The 15,150-nt window shown below is 45.7% G+C and overlaps 1 protein-coding gene across 1 annotated transcript in view; it reads right to left on the bottom strand.

Moving 5' to 3' along the window:
• Positions 1-15,150, bottom strand: part of LOC116977869 (coiled-coil domain-containing protein 24-like) — a 50,923-nt gene that overhangs the window by 19,188 nt on the left and 16,585 nt on the right. Inside the window, exons 3-4 of the mRNA XM_033028724.1 lie at positions 13,882-14,054; positions 2,461-2,604 (exon numbers count right to left, since the gene is read on the bottom strand). Coding sequence (XP_032884615.1) covers positions 2,461-2,604; positions 13,882-14,054 — 317 coding nt within the window. The remainder of the gene's footprint in view (positions 1-2,460; positions 2,605-13,881; positions 14,055-15,150) is intronic.

Below are 15,150 nucleotides of genomic sequence, written 5' to 3' on the forward strand. Positions count from 1 at the left end.
GTAGCAACATTCATTTCCTCCATATAGGTGAGATGTTCCATAGCATTGCAACAACCTCTAAGAAACAGCGAGAGCGCATGCAATGCCTTCACATCCTCTGGCTTGATCGCTGACCAAGCAAAAGCCTTGGCCATGTATGCATTGGCAATCTTATGTTTATTACCAAAATATTCTTTAAGCAAAGCTTTTGCCTTTTGATTGCTCTTGGCTGGAGGGAAAGGTCGGCAACTGTGGACTAGCTCCTTTGGATACACTTGTGTATTGCTGTAGAAAATGCAAGCAATCACTCGTATCAGTAATTTTTCTTTCCACTCCTTTCTCAAATGCCGTAATGAAAACTTCATACTGCAAAGGGTCATCATCATAAACACAAATGTCTCTTGGAGGTAAGGTAGAAGAGAGATTTTGTTAAGTTAGAAAAGCAGCAATCTCATTTTGCTTCTTCATTAAGTTCCAGATTTCACGTTGGTATCCATCATTCAGCAGAGGGAGTAGTGCTAACAGGCCCCTTACTCATATGAGTCTGTACATTTTGCATCTGAAAAGAGTGTTGAGTTAGATGGGTCTTAACACGAGCCCTAGCAGGTGGCTCAAGAGTTGTTTTGGTCTACCAATCTGTTGCTGGAAGGAAGTTTCGGTTCCCATCAACACATTCTGTCTTTGTTGCACTTGATCAGGCCAGTATTCATCTGCCTGTAGATTTAATTTAGCTGCTGCTTCCCTTTTAGCAGCACCTTTTTCCATAAAAGAGCTCATCCGTGAGATACTCTTGAGCTGCTACTTGAACCCTTGGACTCAAGTATATTGGTCCTTGCATTGGCTACTGCCATCTCCATCTTTAATTCCTGCTGTTCCTTTTCTCTTTTCAACTGTTCTTCTTGTGCCTCAAGCTTGTGCTTTCTGTCCAGGGCGGCAGCCTGTTCCAAGAGAACAGCTATATCTACCTGAGCTTCCATACGAGCAGAAACCCTTGAAGATGCACAATGTGAAGAATTCAATTTGTGGCTAGATCTTCTTTTTGTGACATTTGAAATACTGTCTTCAGGTCCAATTTCTTCTGTGGCTACGACACTTTGTTGTATTGCATTTCCAACTATAGAGTGTGTAGTTTGTTGTCCAATTTCAGAAAACCATCTACATCTTGTATAAAACCATTAAAAGATTCCATTCTTTTTTGAAACCACTATTATTGCCTTTCAAGCTCCTTTTCAGGCATTGGTATTTCTAGCAATGACTCGTGGTATTTTCTGACCATAGTAGAGCTCAGTTAATTGAACCAGGTTAGATAGATAGTACTTCCTTCGTATTTTCATCTGATTTCATGAGTTCCTTCAGCTTTTCAATTAACTTGTCAGCTTGTTTACATCTCATGTTACTTGACTTCTGACATCTTTGCATGAACAATACCTGGCCTTTGTCAGTGAGTTTAATGGTTCTTCTTTCTTTTCCTGAATCCTGCTCCACTTCGCCCTCTTGTGGCTGAGCTTTAGACATACTGGATCACTATCCCTTTACGACGTGAAGCTGTAAAGCCCCTGTCCCACTTACGTGTTGAACCATCCCGCGAAGGTCGCGCGCGACTTCATTCGTCTGCAGCCCTCTGGAGTGCGTGACGTCATTTGAAGATGGACACAAAGCTGGAGTAACTCAACGGGACCGGCAGCATCTCTGGAGAGAAGCAATGGGTGACGTTTCGTGTTGAGACTTTCCTTCAGTCTGAAAAGAAGGGTCTTGACCCGAAACGTCACCCATTGCTTCTCTCCAGAAATGCTTCCGGTCCCGCTGAGTTACTCCTGCATTTTGTGTCCATCTTCAATTTTCTTGGCTCCGCTCTGGGAGTAGGAGTGGGGGCGGATCCGGACTGCAACGGCCGTGACCCCCAGGCCGAGTTCGGCGATCGGGACTTGCGCATCAGCCCCTTGCACTGAGGTTCTGGCACTCTGGCCCGGCCGGAGCAGGCAAATCCATTCCTATAGCCGACTTCTATGGCCGATCAACGGGTCAAATTTGTCCCCTGCAGCCGGGCTCTAGAACTCAAGTGCGGCCTGATCCGGAAGATCTGTTCCCATAGCCGACTTCCGAGGCCGAATTCGCAGGCCGTTATCTTGGGTCCTCGGCTGCTTAGATGGACCGTTCTGGTACCATTGGACTCCTCTTGGAGGACGGGACCTCTGTTGGACCAGCAAAACTGATAATTCGTAAAGGCTCTGGAACCAACAATGGTGGACCTGTACTGACTTACCCCGGACTGAAATGTTTTGGCAGGACACGAACTCCACCTAACCCCAAATCTAACATATACCGTCAGGTTCTGCTGGGTTCAGGTCAGGTTATTAGGTATTTCTCAGATATTGGATAAGCAACATTTGCTGTCTTATGAAACAACATTTTATGCAAGTTTGACTAATATTGAATGTAATGTGTAATAATTTGCAAATATATATATATTTTTGTACTAACCTTTCAATTTCACAGTTGCTGTTTGTTTGAGAGCTTTTCAGTACAATCCATTTGTCTTTCATACTCTCTGCATTTACTTTATTATGTCCAAGTGCAAAACTGACAATGTCAGGATTGTATGATGAAAGAGCATCACTCTCATTTCTAAAACAAAGAAAGTGTTTTCATCAAGACATTGGCAGCCTTCGATACAGTGAACCATAACATCCTGCTCACCAGACTCAAGGACCTCGGCATTGAAGGCTCTGCACTCAGCTGGCTCCGTTCCTACCTTTCCAACAGATCCCACTTCATCTCTCTCCACAACCACACCTCTGCTACAGCCGCAGTCACTCAAGGCGTTCCCCAAGGCTCCGTACTCGGCCCCCTCCTCTTCATCATCTACATCCTCCCCCTTGGTCAGATACTCCGCCACTTCAATCTGGACTTCCACTGTTACGCTGATGACACCCAGATTTACCTTGGCACCAAATCCCCCCACAACCCCCCCCTCTCCCATATCAACTCCTGTTTGTCAGCTATAAAAACCTGGATGCAACATAATTTCCTCAAACTCAACAGCGATAAGACAGAATTCCTCCTCATAGGCTCCAAAGCCACACTCAGCAAAATCAATAACCCCACTCTCACCATCGACGGCACCACTGTCTCCCCATCTCCCCAGGCCCGCAACCTTGGCGTGATCTTTGATTCCACCCTCTCCCTTGAGCCTCACATCCGCCATGTCATTAAAACCTCCTTCTTTCATCTCCGCAACATCGCCAAACTCAGACCCTCTCTCACACCGCCTGCTGCTGAAAGACTCATCCATGCCTTCATCTCCTCCCGACTGGACTATTGCAACTCACTTCTCCTTGGCATCAGCTCCACCTACATCAACCGACTCCAACTGGTCCAGAACGCAGCCGCCCGACTCATCACCCACACCAAATCCTGGCATCACATCACTCCAGTCCTCAAAAAACTTCACTGGCTTCCCATCTCCCACCGGATCACCTACAAAATCCTGGTCCTCGCCTACAAAGCCCTCCACCATCTGGCCCCCACATATCTCACTGACCTCCTCTCCCCCTACCAACCCTCACGGTCCCTCAGATCCACATCAGCCGGTCTCCTCTCCATCCACAAGTCCAACCTCCGCAGTTTTGGGGACAGAGCCTTCTCCAGGGCAGCTCCCAGGCTCTGGAACTCCCTCCCCCAACTGATCCGCAATTCCGTGTCCCTCCCCATCTTCCAGTCCCGCCTCAAGACCCATCTCTTCACCTCTGCCTATCCTTAGCCCCACGTCCCCGTCCCTTTTCATCTGTGCATTAATTGCCTCATGCTGTGTTTTGTATTGAATTCTGTCTTTACTTTGTGTACTAGTCATGTCTCTACTATTTATTTCATTCCCCTTACATGTTTTTCCTATACATGCTCAATTTTTGTAAGGTGTCCTTGAGACTCTTGAAAGGCGCCCATAAATAAAATGTATTATTATTATTATTATTATTGGCACAAAATATAACTCATCTACTATCCCAAGCTTTTTGAAAGTCAATAGTTATGAATAAGCAACAAAACTTATTAGACTCTACTTTTTCCACACCCTTTCTCACCCCAGCTGAGATATTCAAACCTTTGAAAACTTCAAACCCTTTTAAGTGTAACAACACTTCTTTTTGGAAATTATTTTAATTGACAGAAGCATATCTGAACCATTTCCAGAACAATTGGTCATCTATTTAGATATCTATACCAAAATCACCATAGTCATATTCATCACAGTTGTCACTTAATTTTATGTCTATATACATGTTTTAAGTTCAAAGTTAACAGACCAAATCCTCAGAATGGAAAACCATATATACTGAAGGTTAACTGTAGAATAAAACTCAATTTGGCTACTATTAATCCCCTCATCTAAATGATGGAAGAGTAAAGAAATGTTATTATTTATGATTGTTGCCAATTGTGTGTCATTTTGATCTCCTAATTTGAGGAAGGACATTATTGCTATTGAGTGAGTGCAGCGTAGCTTCACCATGTTAATTCCCAGGATGGCGGGACTGACATATGATGAAAGAATTGGTCGACTGGGCTTGTATTTGCTGGAATTTAGAAGGATGAGAACCCTATAAAACTCTATACAACCCAAAGGTTGTAGAACCTTATAAAATTCTTAGATTGGGAAGATGCAGGAAAAATGTTCCCAATGTTGGGGGAGTCCAGAATCAGGGGTCACGTTTTAAGAATAGGGGGTAGGCCATTTAGGACTGAGATGAGGGGAAAAATAATTCACCCAGCCAATTGTGAATCTGTGGAATTCTCTGTCACAGAAGCCAGCGGGGGGCAATTCACTGGATGCTTTCAAGAGGGAGTTAGATTTAGCTCTTAGGGCTAAGGGAATTAAGGGTTACGGGGAAAAAGCCGGAATGGGATACTGATTTTGGACAATCAGCTATGATCATATTGAATGGCGGTGCTGGCTCGAAGGGCCGAATGACCTACTGCAACTATTTTCTATGTCTATGTTTCTATGCCTATTGAAAATACAGCATGTCACAAAGGTTAAGTCCCTGTTCAAATATACTAAAGGAATATGTGAAGTGTTGATTTGCATGAACACTAGCAGTACATTGGTTAACATCACCTGTTCATGTTCAGAATACACAATGCTTGTGAAAGTCACATAAAAATCACAATGTCTCCTGAGGTTCACTGAACAGAATAGCAAAGATCCTATAGCAGAGGATCTTTGCAGAATAGTAGGCTTTTCCTGTGCAATGTTACTTTTCAATAAATACAGTGTTCTCTATTGATCTATTACAAATTCTCACAGCTGCCTGCATTGTCACTTCTGCAGCCAGTTCTTGGTAAAGCATAAGCTAAAAGAAAAAAACCCTCTTACAGCGATGTCAAATATTGCGAGTGAATTCTCTAATGAAAGGAGAGATGGGAAATAGCTTCTAAGATGGCGAGGTAGTGAGGAACAGTACCGACTGAGGAACAGACTGAAGGCATATTCTTTATGCATGGAACCTATCCTAAGCTCAGATTGCCAAGGTGGTCACAAAGGATATGAGTGCAATGCAAACATGTCTAGACTTTGGGAAAGTCTAAGAAACAAACAAATATCCACACCTGCCCTATGGTCTGAACAAAAGGTAAATGACGTATTTTCGCAAATATAAAGTTTGCATAAATTCTCCTAGTACAGAACGAAACAGTGAAGCAGGGAGCAGCTACCATCAGGAAGAAATTACAGGAACCTGAGAACCATTACCTCCACGTTCAAGAACAGCTTCTTACCATCAACCATCAGGCTCTTGAACCATTCTGCACAAGCCAAACCACAACCCAACCTCAGCATCAATGGCTCTCCCCCACCCATCCCTGGGACAATCCGATCACCTCTCACTGTTTCTACTGCCTGCATACAGACCCCTCATCCGCAAGACCAAACCTGCAATGACGGTCAAAATATGGCCCGAGGACGCCACCCTACAACTCTAGGACTGCTTTGATCGCACCGACTAGGACCTGTTTGCACAACAGGCTACCAGTGGTACAGAGATAGACTTGGAGGAGTACACATCCACTGTACTCTCCTACATCAACTGCTGTGTGGAGACTGTCACAGTGGACAAGAAAATAGAGATGTTCCCAAACCGGAAACCCTGGATGAACAAGGAGGTTCAGGATCTGCTAAGGGCACGCAACAACGCCTTTAAATCCAGGGACACTTCTGCTTACAGTGCGGCCAGGTCGAACCTGAACAGAGGCATAAAAAAGGCCAAAGTCATCCACAGGCAAAGGGTAGAAGACCACTTCAATACCGCGGACACCAGAAGCATGTGGCAGGGTGTCAGGGACATCACTGACTACAAGAGCAGCCCCGCCTGCCCCCACGGTGATATCACACTGGCCAACGAACTAAACACCTTCTTTGCCCGGTTCGAAACTGGCAACACCACCAGGTGTGGAATAACCCCGGCCATTGCGGAGGGACAGGCCTTAACACTGAGCACTCAGGAGGTACAGTGCGCTCTGAGTAGGATCAATCCACGCAAGGCTGCAGGCCCGGATGGAGTCCAGGGAAGAGTATTAAAGGACTGTGCTGGACAGCTGGCGGAGGTATTCACGAGAATCTTCAATCTATCTCTATCTCTGGCAACGGTCCCCAAGTGCCTGAAAACAGCCACCATAGTGCCGGTGCCGAAAAAGTCCAAAATCATCAACCTCAACGACTACCGGCCGGTTGCCCTGACTCCAATCCCTATGAAGTGCTTCGAAAGGCTGGTCCTCTCCCATATTAAATCCAGCATCCCTGCCTCACTGGACTCCCATCAATTTGCATACAGGGCAAATAGATCGACAGAGGATGCCATCTCTCTGGCCCTTCACACTGTCCTGACTCACCTGGACAGACAGGGCACGTATGTGAGGATGCTCTTCATTGACTATAGCTCTGCATTCAATACGGTCATCCCTACCAAGCTCACCACCAAACTCCACCAGCTAGGCCTCAGCTCACCGATATGCGCTTGGATCCTGAACTTTCTCACGGAGCGACCGCAGGCAGTGAGACTGGGCCCGCACCTGTCCTCCACCATCACCCTGAGCACCGGCACACCACAGGGTTGTGTACTAAGCCCCATGCTCTACTCCCTCTTCACTCACGACTGTGTCCCTGCATTCGACACCAACACCATCGTGAAGTTTGCAGACGACACAACAGTGATTGGGCTGATCATCAACGGTGATGAAACAAACTACAGAGCGGAGGTGCAGAACCTGGCGGACTGGTGCGCCAATAACAACTTGGCACTAAACACCTCCAAGACCAAGGAGCTGATTATTGACTTCAGGAGGTCCCATTCTGGAGAATACGCCCCAATCTCCATTTACGGGGAAAGTGTGGAGAGAGTGTCCAGCTTTAAGTTTCTGGGCACTCACATTTCAGAAGACCTCACATGGTCCACAAACACCGCTGCGCTGGTCAAGAAGGCACATTTGCAGTAAGTAGTGCCTGTCAACTTCAAGCCAAAACACCCAAGCCACCATTTGAAGTAAGTAGTGCCTTTCAACTACAAGCCAAAACACCCAAGCCACAATTTGCAGTAAGTAGTTCCTTTCAACTTTAAACCAAAGCTCCCAAGCCACCATTTGCAGTAAATAGTGCATTTCAACCTCAAGCCAAAGCACCCAAGCCACCATTTGCAGTAAGTAGTGCCTTTCAACCTCATGCCACAATTTGCAGCAAGTAGTGCCTTTCAACTTCAAGCCAAAGCACCCAAGCCACCATTTGCAGTAAGAAGTGCCTTTCAACTTCAAGCCAAAGCACCCAAGCCACCATTTGCAGTAAGAAGTGCCTTTCACCTTCAAGCCAAATCACCCAAGCCATCATTTGCAGTAAGTAGTGCCTTTCAACTTCAAGCCAAAGCACCCAAGCCACCATTTGCAGTAAGTAGTGCCTTTCAACTTCAAGCAAAGCACCCAAGCCACCATTTGCAGTAAGTAGTGCCTTTTAACCTCAAGTCAAAGCACCCGAGCCACCATTTGCAGTAAGTAGTGCCTTTCAACTTCAAGCAAAGCACCCAAGCCACCATTTGCAGTAAGTAGTGACTTTCAACTTCAAGCCAAAGCACTCAAGCCACCATGTGCAGTAAGTAGTGCCTTTCAACTTCAAGCCAAAGCACCCAAGCCACCATTTGCAGTAAGTAGTGCCTTTCAACTTCATGCCACCATTTGCAGTAAGTAGTGCCTTTCAACCTCAAGCCAAAGCACCCAAGCCACCATTTGCAATAAGAAGTGCCTTTCAACTTCAAGCCAAATCACCCGCCACCATTTGCAGTAAGTAGTGCCTTTCAACTTCAAGCCAAAGCACCCAAGCCACCATTTGCAATTAGTGCCTTTCAATTTCAAGCAAAGCACCCAAGCCACCATTTGCAGTAAGTAATGCCTTCCAACCTCAAGCCAAAGCACCCAAGCCACCATTTGCAGTAAGTAGTGCCTTTCAACTTCACGCCAAAGCACCCAAGCCACCATTTGCAGTAAGTAATGCCTTTCAACTTCAAGCCAAATCACCCAAGCCACCATGTGCAGTAAGTAGTGCCTTTCAACTTCAAGCCAAAGCACCCAAGCCACCATTTGCAGTAAGTAGTGCCTTTCAACTTCAAGCCAAAGCTCCCAAGCCACCATTTGCAGTAAGTAGTGCCTTTCAACTTCAAGCCAAAGCACCCAAAACAACCATTTGCAGGCAGTGCCTTTTTACTTCAAAAAAACCATATTTTCATTTTCAAACCACATTAAGGGTACTCACATTAAGGGTACATTGACGACTGCTTTGGTGCCACCTCCTGCACCCACACACAACTGACTGACTTCATCCACTTCACCACCAACTTCCATCCGGCACTCCAATACACCTGGACGATTTCCGACACTTCCCTACCATTCCTTGACCTCACCATCTCCATCGCAGGGGACAGACTCCTGACCGACATACATTATAAACCCACTGACTCACATGGCTATCTGGACTACACGTCTTCCCACCCTGCCCCCTGTAAAGACTCCATCCCTTACTCCCAATTCCTCCGCCTACGCCGCATCTGTTCCCAGGATGAGACATTTCATACCAGGGCATCGGAAATGTCCTCGTTCTTCAGGGAACGGGGATTCCCCTCCGCCACCATAGATGAGGCTCACACCAGGGTCTCATCCATACCCCGTAACACTGCTCTCTCTCCCCATCCCCGCACACGCAACAAGGGCAGAGTCCCTCTGGTCCTCACCTTTCACCCCACCAGCCGGCAAATACAACACATAATCCTCCGCCATTTCCGCCACCTCCAACGTGACCCCACCACTCGCCACATCTTCCCATCTCCCCCCATGTCTGCCTTCCGCAAAGACCGCTCCCTCCGCAACTCCCTCGTCAATTCTTCCCTTCCCTCCCGCACCACCCCCTCCCCGGGCACTTTCCGTTGCAACCGCAAGAAATGCAACACCTGTCCCTTCACCTCCCCCCTCGACTCCATTCAAGGTCCCAAGCAGTCGTTCCAGGTGCGACAAAGGTTCACCTGTATCTCCTCCAACCTCATCTACTGCATCCGCTGCTCTAGATGTCAGCTAATTTACATCGGTGAGACCAAGCGTAGGTTGGGCGACCGTTTCGCCGAACACCTCCGCTCGGTCCGCCTTAACCTACATGACCTCCCGGTGGCTCAGCACTTCAACTCCCCCTCCCATTCCCAATCCGACCTCTCTGTCCTGGGTCTCCTCCATTGCCAGAGTGAGCAACAGCGGAAATTGGAGGAACAGCACCTCATATTCCGTCTGGGGTCCTTGCGCCCCTATGGCATCAACATTGAATTCCCCCAATTTGGCTAGCCTGTGCTGTCCCCTCCCCTTCCTTCACCCTCTAGCTGTCTCCTCCCACCCTCCCATCCGCCCGCCCTCGGGCTCCTCCTCTTCCCCTTTTTCCTTCTTTCTTTCCCCACCCCCCATCAGTCTGAAGAAGGGTTTCGGCCCGAAACGTCGCCTATTTCCTCCGCTCCATAGATGCTGCTGCACCCGCTGAGTTCCTCCAGCAATTTTGTGTACCTTTAAGGGTACTCACAGTTGTGTAGACATTTGTTCAGTGTCATTCAGAGCTCAGAGAGACGTGACCCTTGGCTTCATCCATCTTGCAGAGAGTGAGTGAGGCACACCACTCCCTGGTTTTATGGTCCCTCCCCCTCCCTCCAGCAGGTGCAGCAGAGAGAATGGTGATTTTTTAAAACTTCAAGCCAAAGCTCCCAAGCCACTATTTGCAGTAAATAGTGCCTTTCAACTTCAAGCCAAAGCATCCAAACAACCATTTGCAGGCAGTGCCTTTTTACTTCAAACAAACCATATTTACATTTTCAAACCACATTAAGGGTTGTGTAGACATTTGTTCAGTGTTATTCAGAGCTCAGAGAGATGTGACCCTTGACTTCATTCATCTTGCAGAGAGTGAGTGAGGCACACCACTTCCTGGTTTTATAGTCCCTCCCCCTCCCTCCAGCAGGGGCAGCAGAGAGAATGGTGAATTTTTTAAAAACATTAATATCTCTCTGATTTGTCATCGATGGGAAAATTCCTCCACACCCGTAAGGCGGAGGGGGGCTCTGGGCGAGGTGGCCAAAAATGACGGCCGTAGGTGGCGGCATTCTGTCGGAAATCGCAGCACAGTGGGCCAAAAGCGGTCAAGATCAGAGATTTAGTAATATAAATTAACAGCCTTTAACATATAGGTTGAGATAGCTGGAGCTCCAGTGTGTGCAGTAAACCATTAGTAATGTTGCCAACTTTAGCAAGCTGTAATTTTCAGAATTACAATATTCCTGCTAACCTTTCTTATTATTCTCCCATATTTTCTTGCTTCAGCATAAATCAGATGTGATCGTCAACCCAAGGAGATAAAAGTCAATAACTTTGAATTTAGAGACACAGCAGGGAAACGGGCCCTTTAGTTCACCATTATTCATCAACCATTCACATGAGTTCTACGCCATCTCACTTTTAGATCTACTCCCGCAGCAGCGGCAATATACAGATGCCAATGAAGCTACAAACCTGTACAATTTGCATACAGGGCAAATAGATCGACAGAGGATGCCATCTCTCTGGCCCTTCACACTGTCCTGACTCACCTGGACAGACAGGGGCACATATGTGAGGATGCTCTTCATTGACTATAGCTCTGCATTCAATACGGTCATCCCCACCAAGCTCACCACCAAACTCCATCAGCTAGGCCTCAGCTCACCGATATGCGCTTGGATCCTGAACTTTCTCACGGAGCGACCGCAGGCAGTGAGACTGGGCCCGCACCTGTCCTCCACCATCACCCTGAGCACCGGCACACCACAGGGCTGTGTACTAAGCCCCATGCTCTACTCCCTCTTCACTCACGACTGTGTCCCTGCATTCGACACCAACACCATCGTGAAGTTTGCAGACGACACAACAGTGATTGGGCTGATCACCAACGGTGATGAAACAAACTACAGAGCGGAGGTGCAGAACCTGGCGGACTGGTGCGCCAATAACAACTTGGCACTAAACACCTCCAAGACCATGGAGCTGATTATTGACTCCAGGAGGTCCCATTCTGGAGAATACGCCCCAATCTCCATTTACGGGGAAAGTGTGGAGAGAGTGTCCAGCTTTAAGTTTCTGGGCACTCACATTTCAGAAGACCTCACATGGTCCACAAACACCGCTGCGCTGGTCAAGAAGGCACAGCAACGACTGTTCTTCCTGAGGACATTAAAAAAGACTGGTCTGCCCCAACAGCTGCTGACAACGTTCTACCGCTGCACCACAGAGAGCACACTAACGTATGGCATCTCTGTGTGGTATCTCAGCTGCACGGAGGCGGAGAGGAGAGCTCTTCAGCGCGTCGTCAACAGAGCGCAGCGGATCATCGGGACAGAGCTACCAGCCTTGGAGGGCATCTACCACACGTGGTGCCTCAGGAAGGCCCTCAGCATCCATAAGGACTCATCACACCCCTGCCACGGTCTGTTTCAACTACTTCCCTCCAGCAGACGTTACAAGGCCTTCTACGCCCGAACCTCCAGACTCAGGAACAGTTTTATCCCAAAAGCTATAGCGGCTCTGAACCGGCCCTAATGAGTGCCCCCCCACCCACCCCCTTTGGGCAGTCTCCCTCAGATGGTCACGTCAATCAATTCAGCTTGCTTATTTATGTATTGTATTTATTTACCTTTCTTGCACATCAGTGGAGCTGCACACTAAATCTCGTTGCACTGACGTGCAATGACAATAAAAGATATTATTATTATTATTATTATTAAACTAATACAACTTTTCACTACTTAGGTAGCACTATGTATTTTGGCTTGCACTATCATGGTCTGGTAATTTATTGTGTATTTATTTGTTATGTTGTTGTGTTTAAAGTGAAGGTAAAGATGCAGCAAGTAAGGATGCCAGTGCACGTGTCAACAAGTCTTGATTCTTGGCTCTAGAATGTTGAAGCGTGACAGAGATAAGCAGATGGAGCAACCTGGCTGGGATGGTGAAGATGGCTGCTCTATTAACATCCATAGACAAAGCAGAGTACATGTATAATGTTGGTTCTGAAGATACAGGATATTACAGATCTCAGTGAGAACAAAGAATGTGGTTTGACCGTTGACATTTAAATTAGCAAGATCTCAGGGAAATGAAGAAATTCACTGAAATGTATCATGTTTTCTCTCTATAAATAACTCAACATTTCATACCAGTAAGATTTGAAAATAAAAGAAAATTTGCCCATTGCACTACTGTTGGCATCCTTAGGGGAGTTTTCATGTCAAAAAAACACACATCTCACTGAGAAAGTAAGTAAGAATTTTACTGATGAGAGCATGAACAACCAGACACCAGTGTAAAATTGCTCTGCACCAGGTTACAGGTAGTCCTTGCTTTTTCCCTCCTTCCCCTCCCCTCCCCAGCTCTCCCACAGCCAACTGTCTCCGCCTCTTCCTTTCCTTTTCCCGCCCCCTGACATCAGTCTGAAGAAGGGTCTCGACCCGAAACGTCGCCTATTCCTTCGCTTCATAGATGCTGCCTCACCTGCTGAATTTCTCCAGCTGTTTTGTCTACCATCAATTTTTGACTGGTCAGCACCATTTTCTCCACTCACCCAGTTTATGAAAGGAATTTTTAGGTTCAAAACTTGGTCCAGTAGCCAGGGGCGGAGTCAACACACTAAATAGGGCCAATAATGTTGCTAGAAGGTTTTGCAAATTTTAGGTAAGTATGAAAATCACCTTGAAAATTAGATAGCTTTCATAATGTAAAAGAACAAATTTCAATGGATTCATATAGTCAAATGCATTATTTACTGTTATGTTCTGTATTAAGTAATTTTATTAAAATACATTTTACTTGAATCAATTTTCCATTGATACTTATTTCAATTCAAGTTACCTTTAATCCAGTCCCTTTAATGCCTCAGATTACTTTTCTAATTATAAAATCAAATGGAAGAAAGACTACTAGGCTGAAGCAATTATATATTTTTCTTTAAGTCTTCTCTCACGAGAAAATCTGTCAGCTTGTTAGATTTCTGGAGCTTAACAGATTGAGAACCATGTTCTTCTGCCTGGTAATTAATAACCTATGTCCATTGTTATATTATTCAATTTATATCATTATTAATTTTGACCACAAAGGTACTTGAAATCAAATATTTGAACAAATTCAATACATCTCAACATTGATGGATTTAGTTTTAGAAATTACCTTTTAGCTAACCTCTGCTGATTTTATCTCCCTGCAAAAGGCACTAGCATTTTTTTATTTTTCACACATTATCGCACATCCTGACACCGAGAACACTAAATAATGATCTACACCAAACCCAAACCAAAAATGCAAAATCTGTTACTCAACCTGCCCTCTTTATGCGCTTTGTTTTGAATGTTTAAAAGCAGAAGCTGAACTTCATGACGAAGCAGGTCTTTGATAGCAGGAGATTCTGGTAGCATTGCATGCGAGGCTTGTGGATGAGTAGGAGTCAATCTGCTTGTTCTCATCGATCGCCAGATTTCCAACAGCATAGCAACCTAAAAGTAAGACATATGTAAAAAGCTGTAGATAGATTAAAAAGTTTAAATACAGCAACCAATTAATAAATCTGAAGAGAATAATGGTTGGCTAACGATTACAGGATCTCATTTAACACATGGTCATGTTTGACTAATCTTCTTGAATTTTTTGAAGAGGTTACTAGGGAAATTGACGAGGGTAAAGCAGTGGATGTTGTCTATATGGACTTTAGTAAGGCCTTTGACAAGGTTCCTCATGGAAGGTTGGTTAAGAAGGTTCAACTGTTGGGTATAAATGCAGGAGTAGCAAGATGGATTCAACAGTGGCTGAATGGGAGACGCCAGAGGGTAATGGTGGATGGCTGTTTGTCGGGTTGGAGGCAGGTGACTAGTGGGGTGCCTCAGGGATCTGTGTTGGGTCCTTTGTTGTTTGTCATGTACATCAATGATCTGGATGAAGGTGTGGTAAATTGGATTAGTAAGTATGCAGATGATACCAAGATAGGGGGTGTTGTGGATAATGAAGAGGATTTCCAAAGTCTACAGAGTGATTTAGGCCATTTGGAAGAATGGGCTGAAAGATGGCAGATGGAGTTTAATGCTGATAAATGTGAGGTGCTACACCTTGGCAGGACAAATCAAAATAGGACGTACATGGTAAATGGTAGGGAATTGAAGAGTGCAGTTGAACAGAGGGATCTGGGAATAACCGTGCATAGTTCCTTGAAGGTGGAATCTCAAATAGATAGGGTGGTAAAGAAAGCTTTTGGTATGCTAGCCTTTATAAATCAGAGCATTGAGTATAGAAGCTGGGATGTAATGTTAAAATTGTACAAGGCATTGGTGAGACCAAATCTGGAGTATGGTGTACAATTTTGGTCACCCAATTATAGGAAGGATGTCAACAAAATAGAGAGAGTACAGAGGAGATTTACTAGAATGTTGCCTGGGTTTCAACAACTAAGTTACAGAGAAAGGTTGAATAAGTTCGGTCTTTATTCTCTGGAGCGCAGAAGGTTAAGGGGGGACTTGATAGAGGTCTTTAAAATGATGAGAGGGATAGACAGAGTTGATGTGATCAAGCTTTTCCCTTTGAGAATAGGGAAGATTCAAA

The sequence above is a fragment of the Amblyraja radiata genome, chromosome 10, assembly GCF_010909765.2.
Source record: "Amblyraja radiata isolate CabotCenter1 chromosome 10, sAmbRad1.1.pri, whole genome shotgun sequence".
Lineage (NCBI taxonomy): Eukaryota > Metazoa > Chordata > Chondrichthyes > Rajiformes > Rajidae > Amblyraja > Amblyraja radiata.